Source organism: Mus musculus, chromosome 2 (genome assembly GCF_000001635.26).
Source record: "Mus musculus strain C57BL/6J chromosome 2, GRCm38.p6 C57BL/6J".
NCBI classification, from domain to species: Eukaryota; Metazoa; Chordata; class Mammalia; order Rodentia; family Muridae; genus Mus; species Mus musculus.
Window position 1 is genome coordinate 91,077,299 of NC_000068.7, and position 26,308 is coordinate 91,103,606.

Genomic DNA, 26,308 nt, shown 5'->3' on the forward strand with positions numbered 1-26,308 from the left:
GTGTGCCATGTGTGGACAGGTCCCCTAAGGCTGGATTTACAGGTACTTGTGGGCTGCCTGGTGAAGGTGATGGGAACCGAACCTAGGTTGTCTGCAAGAGCAATGGGTACTTTTCCCACTGAACCATCTCTCCAGCTCCAAGAAGGCAAACTATTTCAATCTTTTTCTTTGCTACCTTTTAGCCCCATTTCCTGGGCTCTAATAACTTTTCAACATTCAATGGAGCCATTTGATGGTTACTTTCCAGTAGAAGCAGTATAAGGACGGATTAGCATTGCTGTTTATAAAGATGTGACTTGACTTGGCTTTGGAAGTCATCTACAACATGCCTGTCTTTCAGAACTGGCACACACACACACAAACACATACACACACACACACACACACACACACACACACACACACACACACACTACACAGGTGGTAGCCAGTCATTTGTGATATTTTGTGCAATTTTGGGTCATTCAGATACTTTGTTGAACTAAATGCTACTTCTGTGAATGAATCCACTGAAACTGATCCGTTCTCCTGCCAACTCACTTGATTATTCCCACAATGCTACCTGCAGTGTGCCTGGGGGTTTTGGAACACAGCCCTCAGGGCTGCCGGCTGGCTTAAGGACTCTGCTGACTTCAGCTTTGTAAGGGGAGGCCAGGTGGTTTTCCTCGCGGCTGTTTGGAGTTGGGCATAACAGCCATTCTGTTACCATCCTTCTTTTTAAGGTCTTGAGTCTGCCAGGCTTATTCTATTTTTTATTTTATTTTTATTGGTTTGTTTGTTGCTGCTTGTCCAGACAGAGGCTCAGTCTACTACCCACTCGAGCTAGCACTCATTACGTAGCTACTAAAAGCCTCAAGCTCTGTGCTGCCCTGCCTCGGACCACCGCCACGCCTGGAAAGGGCTAATTCATTTTACCTGACCATAGGTGTAAAATAGCATCCCACAGCGGTCTTCGTTCGCATTTATCATCCCACCAGGGAGGCTGGGCGTCCCTTAAATGTTAGCGGGACTGTGTTTTCTCTTCTGTAATTGCAGCTCTGCTGGAGTCCTTGTTCTTTTTCTGACAGTGTGCAGGGGCGCTATATTTCTGGGGTGTGTCCTCTCAGTGCACACGTCGCTAGTCTGTGGTTCTCTGTTCACTTTCCTTCAGGTGTCTCCACCTTTCTCTTTCTTTCCACCCCTGGGCAGATGTCACTAGGCGTGTGTGTGTGTGTGTGTGTGTGTGTGTGTGTGTGTGTGTGTGTACACGGGAGGGCTGTGTCAGTCAGAATCTCTATTACCCTGACGACCTTCACCGCTTCCTTGTCCCCTGAGACTTTGGGGGAACCTTCCCATCGGGGGGTGGAGACAGCCTGGTTTGGAGAGCCCTGACGGGCTTCGGGTGGACAGGATGACTGGGAGGGTCCCTGCTAGGGGCTGATCACTTCCGCCGCCCAGCTGGGGGCCCGCGCTCTCCGCTCCGCTGGGCAGCAGCACCGCGGCTCTGACTCCCCTGGGCCCTGGGGTCCGGCGCGCGGAGGCGGGGGCGGGGGCGGGGGGGGGGGTGCGGAAGCTGCCGGAGCAGATAAGGCCGGGGTCGGTCTTGCGGCGAGACGTGCGGGACGCAGCTGGCCCACCCCCGTACCCATGGCTGTAGGGGAGGGACTTCGGTGGGGTAAAGGAGACCCCACCTGCACCACAGAGCCTGACCCACCCCAGGGATCAGTGGGGGATGGGGCCTGTCCTGTTCCTTCGCCTCTGGACAAGTGGAAGGTGACAGCAGGGCTGCCTTCTCCCCCTCTCCGGGATGGTATCTCAGCTGGAAAATACAGGGCTGGGATCTCACTTCTCCAGCTCTGTGGGATGGAAGAAGTCCACTTTGAAGCCCTCTGAGGTTTCCGGCTGGTCTTGACTTTTGGGCCTGGGGTTTCTGGCAGTTTATAACAGTATGTAACGCCAGTCCCAGGATATCTGATCAAGGCATGCACAAACATATATGCTGCCAAGACATCCAGACACATAAAATAAAATCAAGGAATCCAAAAATCCTACATACGTTTGGTGTTGATGCCTGGAGTCCAGGCCCTGGCAATAGACCTTCCTCAGTCGGTTATTGTCCTGTAGAGCAGCGTGTAGGGCACGATCCTCTGGGGGTCAAATGACGCTTTCACAGGGGTCGACTAAGACCGTCACAAAACACAGATATTTACAGTACAATTCATGATAATAGAAAAATTGCAGTAATGAAGTAGCAATGAAAGTAATTTCATGGTTGGGGGGGGGGGTGGCCATAACATGAGGAACTATATTAAAGGGTCGAAGCATTAGGAAGGGTCGGAACCACTGCTGCAGAGTTCCTAGTGAAGGTCCAAGGTGGGGAGGTGAAAGGGGCCTCTCATCAAGGAGGTGCTCCACTTACTGCTTCTTCATTTTGTGTTTGTTTTTTGAGACAGGGTTTCTTTGTGTAGCCCTGGCTGTCCTGGAACTCACTCTGAAGACCAGGCTGGCCTCAAACTCAGAGATCTGCCTGCCTCTGCCTCCCCAGTGCTGGGATTAAAGGTGTGCATTACAATGGCAGGCCTCACGTTCTGTTTTCTTTCTTTTTTTTGGGGGGGGGGAGGGGGTTCGAGACGGGGTTTCTCTGTGTAGCCCTGGCTGTCCTGGAACTCACTTTGTAGATCAGGCTGGCCTCAAACTCAGAAATCTGCCTGCCTCTGCCTCCCAAGTGCTGGGATTAAAGGCGTGCACCACCACGCCCGACATTCGTTCTGTTTTTTCAAGCTGTTATTACACTTAGTGTGTTCGTGTGCTCATATGTAGGGATGCACACATGAGTACATATATGAGATTCATATGGGAATCAAAGGAGAATCAGCCCTCTCCTCCCACCATGGGAGTCCTAGGGACTGAACTCACTCAGGTTGTCAGGATTGGTGGCAAGAGCTTTGCCCAAGTGAGCCATCTCAATGGCCCCATTTTGTTTTTCTGATTGAAAAGTCTCACGTAACCCAGGCTGCTCTTTCACTTGTGTAGTTGAAGATGGCTTTGAACTTCTGCTTTTCCTGTTTCCACCTCCCAAGTGCTGGGATCACAGGCATGTATCACTGTGTTTCATTCTCATTCTGGCTTTTATAATCTCTGTTTTCCCTACATGTGACCGTTTCCCCAACCCTAGCACCTTCCAGGGGGATCAGGAAAAGCAGACTCTTAGGATGGACCAAAGCAGAGGGCTAGGAAGACGTGACCCCTGGCCTGGCTGTCTGCTCACTGCTTGCCCAGGGTTTATTCTGGTCTGGAGAGCAGGAGGACTCGCTATCTCCTTTCTGCAGCTTAGGTCACCTGGTTTCAGTCACTCCTCTGCTCTGGGCCTCAGTTTTCTCACCTGTAAAATGGAGCTAATCTTGCACCTTCAAGGACTGAAGATGCTGTCTGTCTAAAGGGGCTACTGAGTGCCACGGGTCATCTAAATAGACATAGTGAGCAAGAAGTACCAGCAGAAATAGGGAGCCCTGCCCCCCCCCAGCAGAAGCTTAGACTTTTGAGGTTTCTGTTCCCAAGGGGGAGCCCCTTGGTAGAAGGCTGAGAAGCCCAGCTCGGGCATTCTCCCAAACCAGGAAGGGTCAGAGCAAGGCCAGGGGCCCTGAGGTGCTCAGAGAAGAAAAGGGAGCCAAACTTCTTACCTACGTCAGTCAGGTGTGGGGAGGAAGTGGAGATTTCTGGGAGGAGGCAGGAAGTAGACTGTGAGACTGTGGTATGATGCTGGCCTCAGGATGACTGGAGGTCACACTCCAAACCTTGTTTGTCCCTCATTGCAAACATTTGAAACATGCATTCCCCCCACCCCTTTCCAAATTTGGAATCTGAGGCTCAGGTGTGTGTGTGTGGGGTCATTCACAGCCCGTGTTCCATGGTCTGTTTGGCTGCAAGGTTGCTAGAGAAATGGTGTAATCTTGTTGGCTTGGTGAAGTAACCAAGGAACCAAAGAATGTCAGTTCCCACCACTGGCTCCAAGAGCTCCACGTGGGCAGCTGTCTAGATGGCACTGTGACACTGGCGCCTGAGGGGAAGTGTCTCATGGTAAGAGTGGAGAACTGGAGTAAGCATGCATTCACATCAGAAGGCCCTCAGTAAAGGCACCTTGCGTCCCTTTGTCCGTGCTGAAATAGCAAAGATGTAGCAGAGGAAAGGGCTCCTGGGCATGGAGACATGGCTCACACGAGACCCCAAAACTAAATATATATATATATATATATATATATATACACACACATATACATATATTCTTATCTTACCACTCATATAAGTTTTCATAGTTTTGTTATTGTTGTTTGTTTTTGAGACATGGTTTTCTCTGTCTATCCAGGAATTCATTCTAGAGACCTGGCTGGTCTCAAACTCAGAGATTCACCTGCCTCTGCCTCCAGAGTGCTGGAATTAAAGGCATGTGCCACCCACTGCCTAGTTTCATCCTTGGTAATATGAAAAGCTCCCCTATTTTAGTAGAACCCCTCTTTCAACCCTTTGCCTAAGCAGGCAACTCAGAGACACACACCACAGCTCCCTCCTATGGCTGTGTGTATTCCATGTCCACACCGTGGCCCCCAAGGAAAAAAGGCCAAGGTAAAGGCCTGGCCGCTGTCACTGGACAGGGCCAGCTCTGCCTCTGCCCCCTGCCTTAGCCATCTTCCCTCACAGACATTTGTCCATGAATCACACTCACACTTCTCAGGATGCTCCATCCTCACGTTGTTCCACGAGGTCCTTGGTCCGCCACCCATCTTGTGACCTTTGCTATGCAGCCTGGCATCTACCCTCCAAGGACTGACACCCAGCTCGGGGATTTCTAGACCTCTTAGGAGAAAATTTGGGCCCAAGTTCCCTAGTCTGGGGTGCCTAGCCCCAGAGATCAGTGAGCAGGGTTGGGAGGAGGCTCTGGGTAGGTGAGGTGCCTGAGCTTCAGCAGAGATCTGGACGCTGGCAGGAGAGGCAGGAGGAAGGAGGGAAGGCTATGGGTGCCCCAGGCTGCTGCCTGGCAGGTCCCCGTGCCCAGGCTAGGGAAGTTTGTTATTTCTCCTGCTTCGACTTCCCCCTTTGATTTATTATAGCCATGAAGTGCTCTGCTCTCTTCTCTTTTCCTTGCTGTACCCCGGGGTTGAAGGAACACAGGCCTCTCCAGGCCCCAGGATCCAGCCTTACTGGACTACCATCTCTTCCCAAAGGCAGGGCATGGGGACCAGGAACGAGAGGTGAGTCGGGCAGGCAGGGTAGGATGGGGGTGGGGGTGGGCCTGGCCTCCCCAAAGCAGGCCACCTCAGGGTGGGCAAAGTGTTATCTGGACAGAGGGTAAAGCAGGTATAGATCTGACAGCAACAGGCTTTCTGGAGAGGCCTAAGACTATCGATCTTGGCAAGGCTTAGAAACAGAGCCTGGTTAGGGTCTGAAACCTAGGTATCTCCAAGTGGCAAAAGCCATATCTGAGACATGGGTTCTCACTGACCCCTGACACCAAAGCCTGACTTAAGCATAGCCACAATAGGCCTGGCTCAGGCCAGCTTGGGTGCTGGACTTAGAACCTTGAAGACAAATGGCCCGAGGTCCGAGGGCCCAGAAAACTCTAGGTTCTTCTAGGTCACGATGGGCCACCACCCTAACCCCTGCACATGAAAGCCAGGGTCTGTGTCTGCCCCTCTGCGGGCCTGGTGGCAAGAGCGTTTCTCCCAGGCCCTGTGTGGTGCCTGTGGTAATGGGGCTGTTGGCGTTTTGCAATGGGCAGGGGGTGGGGAGGCAGAGCACACATGCTTCCTGTGGTGACTGGGCGCTTCCTGTTTTCTCAGGCACCGGCCTTGCTGCTGCCGATGTGGAAACAGGGGCAGCTGCAGCCAGGGCGGCTCCAGGCTGGGCACTCTGACCCTGCCCAGAAGGGAGTGAGGGGGCCCACCACCCTTAGACTTACGATCTAGACAGTGGGTGGGCAGGAGGACTCCTGCCCATATTGAGTCCTAGTCTTGGCTCACCCAAGGGAAAGGTCAGGCATGTATGATTCTGAACAAGCTGGGAGCCCAGGAGGTCAACACCTAGGGGTGACAGCTAGGGGTGACAGCTAGGGGTGACAGCTAGGGGTGACAGCTAGGGGTGACAGCTAGGGCACATGGTTCTGGGCTTGGTTGTCTCTCTAAAGGCCACTGTCAGCCTCTCCTAGTCCTTGGTTTCTGTTTTTGTGTAGTGTTATGGCAGCCATGATGTACAATCCCTAACTCACACTGGCCTTCACACAGAGTTGGGGACAGCACTGAAGTTGAGCCCCCCACGCCCCTAGAGGTGAGGCTGGGGACAGACCTTAGCAGAAGGGGAAACTGTAAGACTGGAGGAATGTAAGGCAGGTGGGACCTACCAGCACCAAGTAAGTCCTGGTGTTGGAGGAACAGAGGGACAGTAGTGGGTATGTAGTTGATGCAGAGGGACACTGCAGAAGGACACTTTTATCCCTGCAGATGGTGCAAAGGTGTTTGAGAGCCCCAACATCCTTCCTGATAAGACTAATGGTCAGATGCAGGGTTCCCCTTCTCCCAGGGACATGGAAACCCATATGATGTATGACCCAGTAGCCTTGGGAGAGACCCATTCCTGGTCCTAGCTGTCAACCTGCTTGCTGGGCTGAGATGGGGTGTTGCCATTAGGGGAAGGCCTTGAGGTTTGACATCGCCTCTTCCCGAAGCTGTTTGTTTTGCTTCTGGGCTGGTGTTTCGAGAACCGAAGGGAATGACTTTGCTTCGTGAAGCACTTACAGAGGGCATCTGGCCCCTGAAGGAGGCTGAGGCTCAAGCCCCTGGATACTGACCAATTTGTGGACTGAGTTAGCTAGCTGTCCTGTTGGTCTAGGATGTTTTGAGATGTGTACCCCACAGGAAGCCCCCCTCTAATCCTAAGATTTACTAACCACAGTGGAGGGGCCCAGTTGAAGCTTCAGAATCCTCTGAGCCTGAGACTCGGGCTCAGGGGCCTCTACAGTTCTGTGCCCTGGGGCTGCCTGAGTGCTGAGTTGGCTGAGTTGGCGACACAGCAGCTGCCCTGGCCATGGAGGCCCAGTTATAAATAAGCGCCATCTGGCCAGGTCATCAAGTTCCGCAGATCCTCCGGTCCAGCTGCATTACCTCAGTGCCCACAGGTCGGACTGCCCAATGCTGGGCTCATCAGAACCCACCCACTCAGACCAAAAGCTGAGTGTGATCCTCGAATCTCAGGCCTAAGCATCTGCAAGCCCCTCAGACCCAAACCTCACTGGACACAGGTCACAGAGGGACAGGGCACATTTCGCCTGCACACACGGAGTCAGAGCGGGCAGCTATTTACAAACCGAAACCGGGAGAAGTGAAGTGGCTGTGGCCAAAGTGGCTCCAGGTCCCCAGCCCCCACTCCCACTCCATCCCCACTGGCCCAGCCCCCTCTCCCCATGGCTTCCTCTTTCCTTCCCCGCATAGCTCCCCAACCTCCCACCGCCTGGTCAGCTCAAGAGTCCCTGCAAGCACCTCACGGTGACCTCTAACTCCCACAGAATGTTCCTGGGGGTCACCTTCTTTTCATCCCAGGACCCCAACAATCAGAGCTCCTGGAGCTGTTCCTTCCCACCAGCCTCAGCTCACCCTGGGCTGCAGGAACACATTCCCACAGTTCTCGGTTCCCTTTCACGCCTGGAAAAGCTTCAACCTCAATGGCCGCCACAGTGCTTCTGGTCTCCACCCAAGGGCGGCTTCTCTGCCCGCTCTTAACCTTCACAATGGACAAGTAAGGGCCAAGAGATCTAGCAGGCTTGGGTGGTACTGGAGTCCCCAGGGGCCCTGGCAAGAAGCCCTGGACATCTCTCTATTCAAATTGGATTTCATCCCCGTGTCAGATCAGGCTTGTGAGGGTCGCAGGCGTTTGCACAGTCCAGACTTGAGTTGAGATAGCTAGGATCAGCACTGCCTAGGAACTAGTAGTAGGTTGGTCCTTCAAAATAGACAAATGATTGACAACATAAACCCATTACTTGGAGGCCGAGAATGTAGCTCAGTATGTAGTGTGCTTATCTAGCACAAAGCCCTGAGTTTGGTTCCCAGCACTGTATGAACAGCTGCGGTGGCACACAGTGCGAGAGGATCAGAAGCCCAAGGTTGTCCTCCTATAAGTACCACATTCAAGGCTACCCTGGACTACATGAGACTTTGGTTAAAAAACAACGGGGAAAACCTCTACTGAGGATAGACAGCCTCCCCACATTGATACAGCAGCTTAAAGCTCACAGTCATCTATTTGTCTTGGAAACAAAACAATCTCCTCATCTGTCATAAAGTGGAAACAGAGGCCCTGGGAGGAAGCCATGCATCCAAGGGCACACTGCTCAAAAGCATCTCAATGACATGGCCTCTCCTTTGCCTACCCCGCTCCATTCCTCAGTCTCCCTCCTGGCAAGAGAGACGTTTCCCAGATATGACAAGGACAGAGAGAGAGATGTCCTGAGGAGAAAGCGGGCCTTAGAGATGAGCTTGTCACCTTCCCCGGCTGTATACTACTCATGCTGGTACCCCCCGGTCTTCTCTGCTCACCCCATCCTCCTTTCTTGCCATGTCCTGGCTGAGGGAAGGTGCTAGTCTTAACTTGCTTGGTCCAAAGATAGCTGACTGAGCCCTACCTGTCTTCTCTGATTCCTCACAAACATTTAGTTGGTATACCATGCCAGCCCTTTGTCGGGTTCCCAGTGTCTCTACAGCTGAGACTTATCTTTTGACCCCAGAAACCTATAATCCAATGGGCAGATGAACAACACAATCCCAAGAGCTTCAAGAGAGGGCTGTGGGGGAACAGCGGAGCAGTGAGGATTGCTTGGGCTGGGGAAAGGAGGTACTGGAGAGGGGCTGCTTGGGATGGCGTGTGCGTGACAGGAGAGAGTAAGGACGATGGGCTCTCCATGCTGAGCCACAGGCCTTGGCTTCAGTGGTTCCCATGGTCTGGGTGCCTTTCCTTGCTTTTGACTTTGCTGAATTCCTTACCAACCTACCGAGGCCCTCAGACACACCATAGGGTATGTGTCAGACACACCGGGCCCGGCCTGGCAGCTCCTCACCTGCCTCCTCTTTCCAGAGCCTGAACAGAACCAGCGGCCAGGTCTCCTGGTTCACAATACCCTTGCCAGCCCCACCCGGGCAGGCATCTGCTCCCAGGCTCCAGCCCCCTTTGTCCTCTGCTCTGAAAAGCACCGTTTCCCTTTTCTGGGTGACCACACACCATGCACAGGGAATTTCCATTGTAGCCTGCGGAGTGTCTGATTCACTCAGGCCCCTCACAAAGTTAACTCCTTGCAGGTCCAACACAGTAGGCTGTCTCCCACCCAATCTTGGGTAGCTGTGTACTGACCTTAGGCCCCATAGAAAGGAACTTGAGCTCAGAAACTCCACTTAGCTCCCCTCATTCATCCCAAAACCCTGACCATGCACCCTCAGGCAGTTTCCCAGACATCGAGGGATTGGAGGGGAGGCAAACATGCCCCTTTCTACCTGTGTGGCCTGAAATGAGCCCATGGCTTACCTATAAAGCAGAAGCAATTCCTGTCTGTAGTCTTACTGAAAAGGCAAGTGTGCTGGGCCCACAGTAAGAGCTCTTTATTAGTTTTCTATCTTTTTAAAGAGCCCACTACTCTGATCGGGGTCTCCGCTCAAGACCAGGTCCTCTGGGCTGGCTCTCTCTTTCTGAGAGCAGAGGGCTCAGAGACATTGCCTTTGAGTTGGTGGGGACCTGAAGAGAAAAGCATCTCACAGCCCTTCTTTTCCAATCCTCTGACTTCTTTTCTCGGAAGCTCTTAAGGGACTGAGGACTAAGCAAGATGCTGAGTTCTGGAGACGGGACTGTCTTCTTCCCCAGATTGAGATGCCAGGCATGTGTGTCTCACACAGACTCTGTGCCTACTACCTCAGTTAGCCTTGAGAAATCCCCACCTCCATTCCCAGAGGTATCTTCTATTATTGCTCCTATCTGGGGACAAAGAGCCTGAGGTCCCTAGAAGTGGGTTCCTGGCTCTCAGTTGTGAAGATAATTAGGTATAGGGAGTCACACTGCAGGTCACAGAAAGCACTGGCAGAAGCCAATGAAAGAGGCACATACTAAGTAGACTTTTAGTCTTGGAAACAAGGCTAGGAGGTGATTCTTGTTGATGTCTCTCTGTAGAGCTGAGCCTAAGTTCTGGAGAGGGGAAGGAACTCAGAAGGCTACATGGCCAATCCATGGGGGTTGGGGGAGAACCCGTGGAGCTAGAGATGGGATGGTAGAGGGGGCGCCTTAGAGGAGGTAGGCCTGAGTGGGGAAGCAGCTCTTGTCCTTGGTGAGCAAGCTGGAGGTGTGGTGCTGCCCGTGGCGAGCAGACGGAAGTTGCTGTGGGTGGCGGTGGGTTTGAGGTGCAGGAGACTGAGTGATGTGGCCAGGAGGTGAGAGCTCCGCATCTGCAGGCCTGGTCAGCAGGAGACGGGGTTCAGTAAGATTCAGAGGAGTGTGGGCTGAACTGGAGATTTGTATCTCTCAGTCACCGGCCCTGGAACACATGGGACCAGGAACCGGAATAGAACAGGAGGAGAAACTGAGGCAAGGCTTGGGAAAGACAGAGCAAACTGAAAAAAAAAAAAAAAGGGCACTTAGAGGAGTGTCCAGTAGGGTGTGGAAGACAGTGAGAGCCTGTGTGAGCAAAGCCTGTGGGAGATTGAGAAAGAGCAGAGCTTCTGGGAATGTTGAGTCTTCTGGTTGGCATGGGGGTAGGGCTAGCTGGACTCCCAGTGTAGGAGGCTCCAGCACAGGCCTCCAAGGTATGGGCTCCAGCTCTGGACAGGTAAGAGCTGAGGAAGACTTCCAGGTAGGGAGAGACACAAGAAGCCAAGAGGTGAGACAGCTGAAGAAGGCCAGGCCCTAGGGCACTCAGAGCTGCAGGCATCTCTGCCCTCTGCCCCTAACCCACAGCCACTGTGTGTGCCCATTGCATGACTCTCACCTCTCTGACCTCAGTCTCTCACCTGCAAAATAGCACTGATAAGTCCTGCCTGGTGGAACCACGAACAGGTCAGAGGAGCTGACATTGGCATACAGTAGAAACTTAATAAACGCCAGTTGCCCACAGTACTCAAAAAAGCACTTGCAGGAGGCTTTTTCTCCCGTCTTTTCTGATCTGGCTTGGCTGAGTAAGTCTACAAGATATAAAGCCACTTCAGAGGCTCAGTTGCCTGCTACCAGGGAGGTTGATAACGGAGGTGACTTCAGATCTTGATGGGTGAGACTGTACCCACCACTGTGCCCACAATCAGAGTCAAGGTCAAACTCCAGCCCCCAGCCCTGATTGATGCCCCCTCTGGGTCTGCTCTTAGGGTTCTTCTGCTGTTCCCACATCTGATGATGTCGACACTGGGTGGCCCCGATGCTTGGAGCCCTGTGCGTTCCTTCCCTCACCTGCGTCCAGGGCTTGCTCAAATCTACTGTTCTGTTCTGCGTGTCTCCTTTCATATATCAACCTTCCAGCATGTGCACCCCTTTCCCCAGATGCCTGCCCCTTTTATCTACAGCTCCTTTGCTTCTAACAGGCAGTGGAAGATTCTCGCTTCTTCTGGTCACCTGGCATCTAGAGAACTCAAGTAAATATTTGTTGACTTTCTTTTTCTTTTTTTCTTTCTTTCTTTTTTTTTTTTTTTTTTTTTTTTTTTTTTTTTTGGTCTTTTGGTTTTTTGGTTTTTTCGAGACAGGAACTCACTTTGTAGACCAGGCTGGCCTCGAACTCAGAAATCCACCTGCTTCTGCCTCCCGAGTGCTGGGGTTAAAGGCGTGCACCACCACACCCAGCTTGTTGACTATCTTAATGTTCTCAAGAGCCAACCCAGTGTTGTGGCCAAAACTTGTGGAGCTCTGAGGGGCCTAAGTAACGCAGGCTGGGGCCCCAGGAACCTCTCCCAGTGTCTCAACCATGAGAGGAAGTTGCAAGACGGCCATTTCAGTACACGGACAGGCTCAGCTCTTTATGGTCAGCTTTCCCAGCCCTCGATGGGAAGGTCTGTGTTTTCACACGCATTCTGCCACAGCTCCTGGGGTTCTGTGTGGAGGAAAGTGGGAAGGGGAGTCCTCTCACTTCTCAGTCCTTTGGGCTGCCGTGCCGTGCTGTGCCAGGGAGGTTGAGGGTCTGTAGTTGGAGGGCTTCTGCTGGTTTCTGGTGGCTGGCCTAGTCTGCGATTGCATTAACACCCTGCCCACCCCCATCAGCAACCAGCCCAGAGGGGACAAAGGGATATACAGCTACCAGGCTGCTGATCTCCCTGTCACTCTGAAGGCCACCTCTTGCAGCACCATCATGTGTACTGCTATTAGGACGATAAATTGGTACAATTCAGTTGTGCAAGATAAGGCAATACTTATCTGTCTATCATCTCTCTCCGAATTAAAAACGCACTGCCCTTTGACCTTGTAATTCAAATGTTAGACATTTTTGCTAGACACATCCCTACATGTGTATAAACTAATGTATTTTATCAACACAGCCCCGGTTAGAGCGCAAAAGATGGCTGAACATAACTGGGCAAACCTGTAATACACTGTGTCCTCCGGGAAGCAGGAACAGAAGACCTGTCAGTTCAAGGCCAGAAAAAAGAAAGAACAAAGAAAGAATAACCCAAGTTGATAAGGACCTGGTTATAGAAACTGTGACCACGAGACACTATCCAGCAAATGACAAGAACCACAGCAACACGCATCCCCATGGGCCTCAAGAGCAACACCAAAGACCCTGCAAGTTTCCTCTATCCATTTTCTGTTGTGAAAATAAATTACGAAGCCAGTCTAGGTTACATAGTGAGATCCAGGCTAACCAGACTGGCATGGTCTCAACTAGTAAGTAAGTAAGTAAGTAAGTAAATAAAATTTAAAAACTGAAATGCACTTTTAGAGATGTTTATAAGGAAGAGCAGACAGGATGGTGCTGTAACTCAGAGCTCTTGGCTGGTCCTCGTGAGACCTTTATTTCAATTCAATCCCCAGGACCGCAAAGAAACGGGACTGGAGGCACAGGCCGGGAATCCCAGCTTCTGGAGAGAATGAGATGGGTGTGGGTGGGTGTGTGGGTGGCAGGAAGTTCCAGGCCTGCTGGGCAATTTAGTGACATTTTGTTTCATATTTAGGAAGGGCGGAAGATACAGCTCAGTGGCAGAGCTCTTGCCTGGCTCATGTGAGGCCCTGGGTTTAACCTCTGTGCCAGACAGAAAGAAAAATCACAGAGATGAAGTTAGGGTACAGTTCCTTCTAGAAGGAAATGGGGGCAGGGCACGTAGGGCAAGCTTCATGTTCATGTCTTCACCTGGGTGATTACATAACAGGTGTTAACTTTACAATTATCTTTCACTGCAAATACATATGATATGTGCTCTATTTTATGAATGGTGCCCCATTGTCTGCAGATACAAAGCTGGACTTGGTGACACACATTCATTGCCTTGCTACTGGTTTTATTTTGTTTTGTTTTCAGAACCTAGGAATCAAACTCGGGGCCTTGTGCATGTTAGGGAAGAACTCTAAACACTGGGGTACATCTTCAGCTGTAGTCCTTGTTGCTTATGAGATTGAGGGTCACTTGAGCCCAGGAATTTGGGTATAACCAACACAAGACACTATCTCAATAAAATACATTCGTTTGTTTTCTATATATTTAGTGTGTGTGCATCATGGCGTGGGTGGAGGCATGCACGAGTGTGGAGGCGAGAGGAGCTCTCATATGTGAGTCAGTTCCCTCCTCCCACCAGCTGGGTCCCACGGATCTAAGAGTTTCAAGGTTGTTAGCCTTTACCATTAAGCTATTTCATTTGCCCGATTTTTTTTTTAAACAAACTACATTTTTTTTCTCTTGTATTACCATGTTATATTCCTGGTAAAGTAATCATAAGTTGGAAATGCTTAAAATTAAAAATGCATTTCCTAGGGCTGGCCAACAGGCTCGGCAAGGGAGGGCAGCAGCTGCTCAACTGAGAAGCCTGAATTCAGCCCTGGAAAGGCACATGGTAGAAGAGAACAAACTCCACAGAGTTGTCTTCTGACCTCCACACGTGGGCCATGGCACACATACCTGCCCCATCAGACACACAGTGAAAACACAATGTGTTTTAACTTTAAAATGTATGTATGTCAGGTCATGGTGGTGCGCCTTTAATCCCAGCACTCAGGAGGCAGAGATAGGCTGATCTCTGAGATGGAGGCCAGCCTGGTCTACAGAGGGAGTTTTAGAGACAGCCAGGGCTACACAGAAAAACCCATTCTCTGGGTGAGAAATGCACCCAGAGATGTTCTTAATGGTTGAGAGTGTGCATTGCTCTTGCAGAGGACAAAAATTTAGTTCCCAGTACCCAATCAGGTGGCTCATGACGTCTATAACTCCAGCTCTAGAGGATCTGAGATTCTCTTCTGATGGCTGAGGGAACCTGCTCTCATGCGCACATTACACACACACACACACACACACACACACACACACACACACACGAGTATAACATACACATATCATCAACTCAAAAATAAAGAGAATTTAAAACTTTGTTTTTTTTCTTCTGTACCCTGGAGGCCCCAATATTTTTGGTTCCAAAGCAGTTTTTTGCCAACAAGAGTGAGTCAAAAGCACTGTCCAGGAGGAGGCACTTGTGACCTCCAGAAAGCCCAGGACACTCTCTTCTGGAGAGGAAGGAGGCTGGGCTACGCTCCCTTCTCTGAGGTCCCCTCCCCTCCAGACCAGCAGCTCTCTGGGGTCCCCCCATTTCTGTGTTCCTCTGTATTCTCTCTTCTCCCCCACTCCCTTCCCTCCTTCCCTAAGGCTCCTGCTGTCAGCCTCTCTTCTCCCCTTTGGCCTTTGTATTTTGTTTCTCTTTCCCTCCCTGGAATATCAGACCCCCTCTTCCTGCTGGCAAACCTGGACCTGCCCAGAGCCCACTCTTCTACCCATAAGCTGAGGGACCCTGTTTGAGTCAGGTCTCCTAAGCCTCAGTTTAACAGGTTGCTGTTTTAGTCCCATGAGGTCACAAGGATGGAAACATCCAGCTAAGTAACAGACTCCAGACTCCTAGACCCAGTTTTCCCTGTCACATTTGCATGTGTGTGTGTGCATGTGCATATGTACCTGTGTGGGTGTGTGTGTACAATCATGTGTCTGTGTGTCCATGTACATAGAGGCAAAAGGTCAATCTCTTTTACCAACCTCCACAGTTTCTCAGGGCATTGTCTCCCTTGTGTTTTGAGACAGGGTCCCTCACATGCCTTGAACTCAGTGATTTGGCTAGGATGAGCCCTTCGTCTCTATCTCTTCAGTGCTGGGTTTATAAGGTAGACTACCATTCCTCGCTTTTGATGTAGGAGCTGGGATTGAACTCAGGTCATCACCCTTACAAGTGAACACTTTACCAACTGAGCTATCACCCTCACCCAAGTGTCTTTTAAAAGGCAGCATGAACTTGGGCTGTGCATCAGCTTCCTCTATTGCTCACGACTTAAAACCATCACAGCACCACTACCCCACCACCTCTGAGGACGAAACTCACTGCAAACTGAAAACATCTTGTTTGTACATTTAGCTCAGCACCACAGCAATAGTCTCGGGTGTTTCTCTTAGTGACTGGGGTCAGGCTAGGAGCCTTTCTGTGGGTCCCGGGTCCCCTCTGTGAGGTTCAAGTTTTGACTTGGGCTTTCTTAGAGTCTAGACTTCTGGGGTTTTACTAACAGCAGGTCGCTGGAGGCGAGAGGGGAAGAGGCCTTGGGAGTGAAGGCAGAGCAGTGGGCTCAGCCACAGGATCCTGTCATGCAGAGGATGGGCCTTAGCCCACACAGTTCTAGAGAGTTTGGTCTTAAATTTCCTTGTGTTCTCCCCTCTCCCTCCATTGCCAGGTCTATTTTGTACTAGGGATTGCACTCAGGACACTAAGCATACACTTTATAATTGAGACCTTCCAAACCACCCTGGATCTCCTTTTACTTTTTTAAAAATTATTTTGCTGGGCAGTGATAGTGTACCTCTTTAATCCCAGCACTTGGAAGACAGAGGCAGGCAGATCTCTGAGATGGAGGTCAGCCTGGTCTACAGAGTGAGTTTCAGTTAGGACAGCCAGGGCTAAAAAGAGAAAACCCTTTCAAGAAGAAGAAAGGAGAAGGAGAAGAAGAAGGAGAAGAAAGAGAAGAGAAGAGAAGAGAAGACAAGAGATGAGAAGAGAAGAAAAGAAAAGAGAAAAAAACTTTTTAGAGAATTATTTATGTGATCAAGGTTGTTTTATTTTTATTTTTTTTTCCTATATGTGCATCATGTGTGTGCCAAAAGAGGACATTGGTTCTCCTGGGACTGGTGTTACATACAGCTGTGAGCCACCATGTAGGTACTGGGAATGGAGCATAGGTCTTTTGCAAGGGCTACAAATCTGTCAACCACTCTGTCATCTTTCTGGGTACCCCTGGCTCTCTTTTATGGGCTGCCTCAGGCAGACATAGGACAAAAGAATGATTCTTTTCCTGGAGGCCTTTGAACCTTATGCTTTGGGAACACATCCTACCTGGTCTCCTGTCTGTGATCATCAGATAAATCTCTCACTCCCCGCTTAGAACAAACAGAAACTCCATTGATGATGCTGTATTTGGCCCAGGCTCCTGGGCTTAACAGTAAAGGTTTCCCATCATGCCTTTCTCCCAACCACAGCGATGGCAGCTCACTGCTCCAAGTTCTTCTCTAACTCTCTGCCTCCTCAGTCAGTCTGCATTGTGTGATAGCCTCTGCCCACTGTTCCCAGGATGTCCTTTCTGTGACTCTGATCAAATGACTTGGCCCCACACATACCCACTCCCCGTCTCTTGCATTCTCTCCACAAAGCCCACAATCTGTCTGCACATCTCCCCACGGGCCTGTTTGTGAGCCTTTAGGTCCAGCTCATAGAAATCGCTGAGTGAAATGTTTGTGGCTGGATGAACGCAGAAATGAGTACACATGCTCATAGAGAAAATAAGCTAGGGTCTGGGGATGAAAGCTGACAGAGAGGCTTTCCCACACTTAAGGCCCCGAGTTCAATCCCCAGCACCACATAAACTGAGCAATTGGATGTGGTGGCCACGTCTTTGAAGGTGGAGGCAGGAGGATCAAAAGACCAAAGTTATTCTCAGTTATTAAAAAAAAAGTTCAAGGATAGTCTGGGCTAGAGATCCTAAGAAAAACAAGGTGGGGTGAGTGAAGGGGGGAGGGGGGAAGAAGGAAAAGAAGGAGAGAGAGAGAGAGAGAGAGAGAGAGAGAGAGGAGGGAAAGAAGGATGGACACAAGTTGAGGAAGGAGTGAAGCGAGAAAGGAAGGAAAGAAGAGTTTAGGGTTTGGCAAGGGGCTCCCTCCAGCACCATCGAGGCAAAAATGAGAAGATAAATACAAATTTGAAGATAGCCTGGTCTATACAGCAAGCTCCAGGCTAGCCCAGGATACCATAAGCAAGATCTTACTAAAACAATCCAAAGCAATGGATTAATGAATGAAAATAACAGTTGGGGCCTGGTTCTCACATCCCAGACCATTCTCCCCCTATAATCCAGTTACCTGGAGCTCAGCCTATTTGGTGGAAACATGAAGAACTACAACTGCTGGCGTAGAGTGAGTTTGTGTCTTCCCTAACCTCAGAGAGGGGCCTGAGTCAGGTTCCTGGGAGCCCTGAGGACATGTGATCTGGACCCCCTGGGGAGTCCCAAGTGTGTCTGCAAGAAAAGAGAGGATGGAGGTGAAGGTGATGGTGGGACCCTTCCTTTTCTGCTGGCAGTAAGAAACTACCGGGGTATATGGAGGGATCAGGCTAGTTTTTACATAAAGCAAGAGGTTAAAGTATACACAGGAGGAAGCTAATTGACCAAGAAGTTCTCCTTAGACAGGGGACTGTGGCATACACTTTAAAGCCCAGCACTCGGGAGGCAAAGGCAGGTATAGAGCGAGTTCCGTGACAGTCAAGGCTACACAGAGAAACTGTCTCAAAAAGACAAAAACAAAACAAGTTCTTGCTCAACCGAGCAGTCTCCCTAGAGGTGTGTGTGTCCTTGGAGTCAGAAGTGGGGGACAGGTGTGTGTGGAGGAAAAGAACTATTGCTCTACTCTCTAGACTGGATGTCTGAAGGACAGGAAACCCTTCCACTTTCCCAGAACTCAGCATAGAGCTTGGTTAACATAGGGAAGATGCATGGATGGATGGATGGATGGATGGATGGATATGTAAATAGGTAGACTGATTAATAGTTAAGTGGATGGATGGGTGGATGGATGGTTGGATGGATGGATGGATGGATGGATGGATGGATGGATGGATGGAAAAGTGCATTGAGAATAGATAAGTAGATGAGTAGACTGGGAGATGGATGGATATAGGCAGACTAATGAATTAATGGATATATAGATTAAGTGAATAGATGGATGTGTGGGTGGAAGAATGTATGTGTAGACAAATGATGGATGGATGGACAGATGGATGGATGGATGGATGGATGGACAGGTGGCCAGATTGACAGAAGGTCATATAGTAGATAAAGAAATAAAAATACAAACTGTTAGCAGATGGATGGGCTGATGTACGGACAGACAAGTGGCTAAATGAGCACGTTGCTAACCGCGAGGGTAAGCAGACGAGCTGACTGGCAGCTCAGAAATGAGCAGTTGGTTGAACAGAGATGTGTAGACGGATGGGTGGTGTGATGGGCTGGAGAGATGAGCAGACAATCAGAAAGAGACAAGGATAGGAAAACAGAGGAAAGAAGAAACGTGCGAGGAAGGTTTATAAAGGAGGAAGTCTAGATCGTAACGTTCAAGGGTTGGAGAAACCGGGAGAACTGGGCTGGGAACAATGTCCTTAGGGATCTGACACCAGCTGTGGTACTTAGCTGGGAGGGGAGGGGATCAGAAGCCAATGTCCTTCCCAATTGGAAGGGAAGCCCACTTGAGAAGTCTGGAAAGGAGATAAAATGTGGGAGACCCAGTGTCTACTGTTGGCCCTAATTGGCTTAGGACGATCTAGCAGATATTGCAGGGCCTACAGGAAGAGCCAAGCCTGGCAGCCTTGGGACCAAAGTCCTCCACCTGACAAATTCACCCTCAAAATTAGGGATCCACGCTCTCGCTATTCTGACCCCCCGAAGAGGGGACTCTTGGCCACCAGAGGGGACTGAGAAGAAATCGGTATTATTAGGCTAAAAGAACAGTGGACTACTTCAGCAAGGCCTAGCGACCGGAGCAGCAGAAGCCTTCCATGGTAGTGCTAGCCTTTCTCCCTCCCAGCCCCAGTTTCCTCTGGGCAGGGGCCTGGCCCCCTGTCTTCCCAGGGCTGCCCTTTGAGAACCACCTGCCCCAGCCGGCCAGAGACTTCCTGTAGCGCAAGAGATTTATGCAAACGGGCTGGGGCGGTGATGTCACCCCAAGGGGACTATCTCCCAGTGGCAGGCCCTTCGATAAAATCAGGAACTTGTGCTGGCCCTGCAATGTCAAGGGAGGGGGCTCACCCAGGGCTCCTGTAGCTCAGGGGGCAGGCCTGAGCCCTGCGTCTGACCCACGACCGTCCAGTCCCCCGACGGGGCACCTGGTCCTGAGGGGGATCCGCCTTGATCCCCACCGAAGCAGGGGATCTGACCAACCTGGAGCTCAGCTGGATGTTACAGGCGTGCAAAATGGAAGGGTTTTCCCTCACCGCCCCTGTGAGTACTGGGGCTTCACTACCAGCCCAGCCTGGGGCTTTGGGATGTGTGACCATCTGCCCACTAACCCACCAGCCCACCCGATGCCCTCCGGCTCCCTATCAGTGGGAAGTTGGTGTTTCCTCCCCGGAGCTGCTGGTCTGAGACCCAGCGAGGGGCCATTGGCTTCCTTAGAGCATGCCCTGGCGGGCTGAGGGTTGCCGGCTGGCCCCATGGTGGGGCTGTGATCGGTGGGGCCTGAACAGCTATTTATAGATGGGTTCAGTGGCAGGCCGAACTCTAGGGCAGGGTTCTGGGTTGAAGATGGCGAGGGCGGCTCCTGAGAGGCCATGGATGAGGAGATCTGGAGACTGGCCTAGGAGTCTCTGGAGGCAACAGGAGAGGTTTCAACTCAAGACCTGTGGGCTCCTGAGGCAAAGGCTATTAGAACTCGAAGTCACCCGTGGGTCCCCAACATTCAGTTTGTGGCCTGGCTGTTGATCCAAGTGTTTGGGCTTTGGGCCTACATGGATCTGAGAGTCTTGGGCAGTGACCAAGACTGGCTTCTTAGGGCCAGGCCGGGCAAGAGAAGAACAGAGCAGAAACCCTGCAGTTAGATTGTGGCTAGAACTTAGCTCAATGAGAAATCGGGTGAAGAATGGACTGGGGCCAGAATGGGACGGAGATTGGGACTGGAGTGAGAAGATCTGGCTAGAGTTAAGGTGGGGCAGGGACAGGGACACTAGCAGGTGGGAGGATCCCACCTGTTCCTCCTGTTTTCAGTGACAGTCACAGCTTTGGGCGAATGGCAGCCCAGAATCCCTTAGAGAGGACCCTCTTGCTTTCTCCTACCCTTGGAGGTGTTGGGGCAGTGAGGAAAAGCTGAGCAGGGCCTGCCCACCTGACTCAGCGTTCCTGAACTAGAGACAGATCTCTTCTCTATCCCTTCCAGCCCTCCGTAGCACCTCAGGCCTGACATCGTAGTCAGTGTCCTGCAACAGGGGCAGGCCTAGTGTGCTGCCTGGAAACCCAGGGAAGAGGGCCAGCTTCTGGTCTCCTCACAGGATAGAAGACAGGCTCGCCAAATCTCACTGTTCTCTCCTTTACCCTGATCCCCTTCTCCTGCCTGGGACGGGAAAGGTGCTGGGGCAAGCACAGGTGATGGAGGGTGTCCCAGAAGTTCACTCTGCCTCAATTAAAGCCACTGTCCCTGACCCTTGACCTCTTCTTCCTGCTGATATGGACACAGGCCAGACCTCCAGTTCCCACACCAGCTCTTTAGCCCCTCTCTCCAGCCTCAGGAGCCTCTCTCCAGCCTCAACCAAGTATCTCTTGAGTGGACCGGCTCTCAAGGCAGCCCTGGCCCACCAAGCAAGGCCACTGTAACTATTGTGCAATCCTTGGGCACACTCTGTGGTTGTGGGGAGAAGCCCAGTGACTGACGGGAAGGCTCTGAGTGCATATCCCTGTGCCTAGCAAGTGAGAGATGGAGGAGATGAGGGAGGCAGAGGAGAAAGAAGATGGGGAAAGAAGGGAAGAAAGACAAAGGAAGGAGAGGAGGACAAAGAGGAGGGAAGAGAGAAATTAATGGTGGCAGGGAGTCTCCCATCAAAAGGACAGTGGAGGGAGGAGGCAAAAGGGACAGTTCCTTGATCCCCAAAATCTGCCTGGGTGACCTTCGTACAAACAAATAATCAACATGACAGTCATCATGTCGGACTGTGCCTTCTTGAGACTAGATGGACAGCGGCTAACAGGAGGGGAGGAGTCAGGGTCAGGCGGTAACAGAGGGCCCCAAGGTAGCACTGGAGAGTGGGACCTGGTTGGTTCTGAAAGGCATGTGAATGTACTGATGGCTGGGACTCGATGTGAGCCTGTGTGTGTCAATATATATGTGTGTGCCTGCAGGGGGTGAGAGAACAGTGGGTGTCTGTGAGTGTGAGCAGATGTATAGGCCTGTGTGAGACGGGGGGGGGGGGGGCTCACGAGAGGGTGAGGATGCCTGTGTGTGAGACCGAGACAGGAACCCAAGAGTGAGTGTGTGGACATGTGAGAGTGAGTCTCCACGGCTTTGGGTATAAGTGTGTCACAGGGAGTGTTTGTACGTGTGGGGGAAGATGAGTTGGTGGGAACGGGAGAGGGCAACAGGCCCCCATGGTCATAGGTGTGTGTGGAACGGTGCAGTGGATAATAAGAGAAGTGAGGAAGGGGCTGTATGCACCCTCTCTTTAGCCCTGGATCTGCTGACCTCTGACCTCTCTACCTCATTGTTAGCACGCTGTCCTGAACTTCCCGCACCGCCTTACCCACTGTGTCCCTGAATGCTCTGGATTCGAAGCAAAGGCTGGGCAGCTCCCAGGTGCCCCAGTCAGGGAAGGTCACAGGCCTCAAACTTAGCTTTAAACCTCACTGGAATATCTTCAACAGCTCAGGCTCGACACCTTTCTCTCTCGGCAGCCATCGGATGACTTGGTTACTTACGATTCAGAGCTATACCAACGTCCAATGCATGACTACTACTCCTTCGTGGGCAGCGATGGAGAAAGCCATAGCGGTGAGTACCTGGTCCTCCACCCCTCATCCCAGCATGCCCTGGGGCTGGAGAGAGGAAAAGACTCCTGAAGTTACTTGGAATTCTGAGAGTAAGATGCAGGCAGCAACTTCATCCCTGTATCCCACAATGTCAGCCCTATCTCTGATCCCTGAGCATCTTCTTGTGCCAAGGGCAAATTTAGTTTCTTTCTCATTTATCTTGTCTGGTCCTTGGGGACTTTAAAAAAAATAGATTTATTTTCATACAAAATATTCTTATTGTGGGTCGCCCTTCCCCAACTCATTCCAGATTCTCTCCACCATCCAAATCCACACCTTCACTTTCTCTCTGATTAGGAAACAAATAGACACTTAAAAATAACATAAGATAAAATAAAAACAAACCAGAATAAAAATAAAAAACAAACAGACAGACAGAAAAAAAAAAGAGCCAAAAGAAAAAGTGCAAGAAACACATATAAGCCTGGTCTACAGAGTGAGTTCCAGGACAGCCAGGGCTACACAGAGAAACCCTGTAATCCTCTCTCGGGGGGAAAAAAGAAAGAAAAGAAAGAAGTGAGAGAGAGACAGAGAGAGAGAGAGACAGAGAGAGGGGGGAAGAAGGAAGAGAGAGAGAGAGAGGAAAGAAGGAAGAGAGAGGAAAGAAGGGAGAGAGAGAGAGAGAGAGAGAGAGAGAACACATTCACACACAGAGAGAGAAGTCCCATAAAAATTTAAAACCAGAAGACCATAAGGTTTGATTTTTAAAAGTGCCCAAAGTATTGTGAGACAAAACCAAAAACAAGACAAAACTCCAAAACCACACTGAGTTCATCAGTGTTGCGTTCTGCTTGGCCCTCCACCCAGGGAGCGCGGAGCTCGACCTGCCCTTAAATGTGGTTTGTACACCTGCTGAGACTCCACGGAAGAAAACTAATCTTTTCTCTGTGGGTGCTTATCACTGGAGAGAGAGTCTGGGTTAGCGAAGGGGAGCGTAGTCCACTTTCCATCTCAGCACTGGGTGGAACCCCATCTGGCTTGGGCCTGGGCAGCCTGGGGTCTTTTTAATAAACGAGGACAGGTGGGGAGCTGAGTGACTTGATTAGGCCAGTGACCTCTGGTCCACGTGACCTGTCCTGTGCCTGTGCTCTTTCCTAACCACTCATTCTAGCGCGTTCTCTCTTTTCTTGCTATTCCCCTTTATCCAAAACCCCCTTTGGAAAACCTCCCTTCCTTACTGTGTGGCTAACAGCCTTTCTCTATTGCACTACTGAGATTTGGGACTTGGTAATTCTGTTGGCAAAAGGCTTAGCAACTTTAAAACAAACAAACAAACAACTTTTAGTAGATGCCAGAGGGTCTCCAGTCTTGGTCAAGGGAAAGCCTCCGAGTGTCCCTTGTTCAGCATACACCAAGCCCTCCACCCCAGGTCTGATGGAGATAGTGAAGAGGCCTGGCCCCAACTGTCCACCCAAAACCCAGCCTTGTTCTCTAGAAAGTTAAGGGGAGAGGGAAGAGACACTTAGTGCCTGGGGAAGGTCGCCTGAAACAAACCAGGAAGCACAGCCACCTTGTTCCAGACCGGGATGGGGGATTCTCCGTAATTCGTGAATCTGGAGGTTCAAGGTCAAAAATGCTCAGCACCTCAGCCACACCTGACAGCCACACCCAGGACTGTCACTTGTGATGCCACACAGTTAAGGCTTTTTCATTTGGAAGCCAAACCTTGAGAGCACCTTCACCTGGCACTCAGCATGAAGTCCTCTGGAAGTGTGTCCTGCCAGGAGGGTCCACCTCAGGGGCACAGGGTCCTTTCAGGACCACCCCCACCCCACCCCCACCCCCAGTGCTAGGAAAGCTTCCAAATGCCTTCTTTTGTTCTTCTTAGACATGTTCAAAGTGTACAAGAAACACACCCTCCCTGGGTGAAGTTCAGATAACATACGTTATCTCCGCCTGCGTTATACTTATTTTCCCCCACACAGATTAAGAACCAGGTCTGAGTGACTGACACCATAGCCACCCACCCTTCCAGCAGAGTTGGAGGACTGACCGAAATCTCCCTGAGTTTGAGGAGGGCTCCCCCTGGTGGCTCAGGTCTCACAAGCAAAGCAGGGCTTGGAGCCTCTTTCTCAGTCCCGGTTGCTTTCTCTTTGGCCTAGTCTACGTTTAGATAGAGGCATTTCCTTCAAGAGTTTGGCCTCCTCACTTTTACCTTTATGCAGTTGCCCGAATATCTAGATATCAGATGTGGGAGTGTGGCTGAAGATGGAGCCAGCACTTCATAGAAGCTGGGTTTCCCTGGCTCAGAGTTCCAAGGAGTTCTTTGTATCTGGAGCAGGGCTATAGAAATGGCTCTATACTTAAGGCGAAAGCCCAGAATTCCTTCAGAGACTCTTCCAGGGTCTCTGGGTGCCCTGTCCACCCCCACCTCTGCAGTCATTAGCCATCTGAGTATCGGTGCTGTCCCGGATCCCTACTGGAACATTCTATTAGAAGACTCAAGAAAAGTTTTCTGCCTTTCCCATCCTTCTGCTGATTGCTGCCTGTCCTTTGTGTCCACACTGTAAGAAAGCGATACTTAGTGGAATAATTTCTTCATTGACTTCAGCAGTTGCCAGCCTTGGGGCAAGCAACAGAGCCTCTCTGAGTGCCCCTACCTCATCTGGGAAACTGAGATCATGGAAGCATCTCGCAGAATTATAACAGGTTGATGAGGTGACATGTGTCCTCTGTGAGGCTGTGTGTACCATGCTAAGTACGGGACCGGGTGAGGGCTCAGTATGTGTTGTTAGCATTGCTGTACCCAAGAGAGCAAGCGAGCAGCGAGGGCAGTGGTTCTCAACCTTCCCAGTACTATGACTCTTTCATACACCTCCTCATGTTGTGGTGACACACAATTATTTTTTTGTTTCTTCATAACTGTGATTTTGCTACTGTTATGAATCCTAATGTAAATATCTGATATGGAGGATATCTGATATGCAAACCCCAAAGGAGTCACGGCCTGGGTGATAGCCATCCATCTCTATCCATCCACTCACCTATACATCCACCCATCCATCCACCCACCTATTCATCTATCCATCCATCCATCCACCAATCCATCATCCATCCATCTACCCACCCACCTATCCATCTATCCATCCATCCATCCATCACCCATCCATCTACCCATCTTTCTATCCACTCACCTACCCACCTATCCATCTATCCATCCTCTATGCATTTACCCTTCTACCTATCTACCCACTCATCTACTCACTCTCTCATCTACCCATACCCATCCTTCCACTCATTTTACACCTCCCCTCCTCTACTCATGGGTGTGTGGAAGCTCTGTTCACATGATGTTCAGGGAAGCCTTTGAGAGGGTAATGGCTAAGCTGAAATCTTCCTGAAGAGAAAGGACCATACATGTGAGGTGGATGGGGACAGGGAGCAGCAAAAACAAGAGCAGGAAGCCAGACACATGGCTACAGATCATCATCAGGAGACAACATGAAACCAAAGTGGCCATCAAAAGGCAGATCAAAAAAGGTTTGAGGGCCATGGAGGAGTATATGTTGTATCCTGTGTCTTTGCCAGGACAGCCCTCTGCTACTAAGCTGTAATTAATCTTACTGGAGAGTTTTGGACAAGGAAATTACATGATCTGAATAGCCTTATGTTTGGTGAAAATTTAAATATGCTTTCTATTTTTATATTCTCTCTCGCTCTCTCTCTCTGTATGTGGGGTGTGTGTGTGTGTGTGTGTGTGTGTGTGGTGTGCACGTAGTAAGAGAACAACTTGTGGAAGCCATCTTGCCAGCCTGAAATACATTTTTAAATGTTTAATTTAAAACTATCAAAATGGCAAACGCTCAGGTGCTGGAGAGAGCCGTGCAGATAAGAGCACCAGCTGATCCTGCCGAGGACTCAGCGGGGCTCCCACCACCTCTATGGTGGCTCACAGCTGTCTGTAACTCACATGTGCACATGGTACATTGGCGTACATTACAAGATCTGAATAGCTTTATGTGTGGCAGACAAAACGTTTGCACACATAAAATAAAAGCAAATCTTAAAACAAGCTCTCAATGCCGTAGTGAGAAACATACAG

The 26,308-nt window shown here is 50.6% G+C and overlaps 1 protein-coding gene across 4 annotated transcripts in view; it reads left to right on the forward strand.

Moving 5' to 3' along the window:
* The first annotated feature begins 5,075 nt into the window (after positions 1 to 5,075).
* The window catches only part of Spi1 (spleen focus forming virus (SFFV) proviral integration oncogene), a 33,386-nt gene continuing 12,153 nt past the window's right edge, over positions 5,076 to 26,308 (forward strand). Inside the window, exons 1-3 of one of the 4 annotated variants that reach the window (XM_011239397.2) lie at positions 5,076 to 5,225; positions 12,516 to 12,864; positions 22,132 to 22,228. In XM_011239397.2, the coding sequence (XP_011237699.1) occupies positions 12,703 to 12,864; positions 22,132 to 22,228 (259 nt within the window). In that variant the 5' untranslated portion in view covers positions 5,076 to 5,225; positions 12,516 to 12,702. Of the gene's footprint in view, positions 5,226 to 12,515; positions 12,865 to 19,379; positions 19,696 to 22,101; positions 22,229 to 26,308 lie in introns of those variants that run through there. The other 3 variants (NM_001378899.1, NM_011355.2, NM_001378898.1) reach the window with 3 other exon arrangements.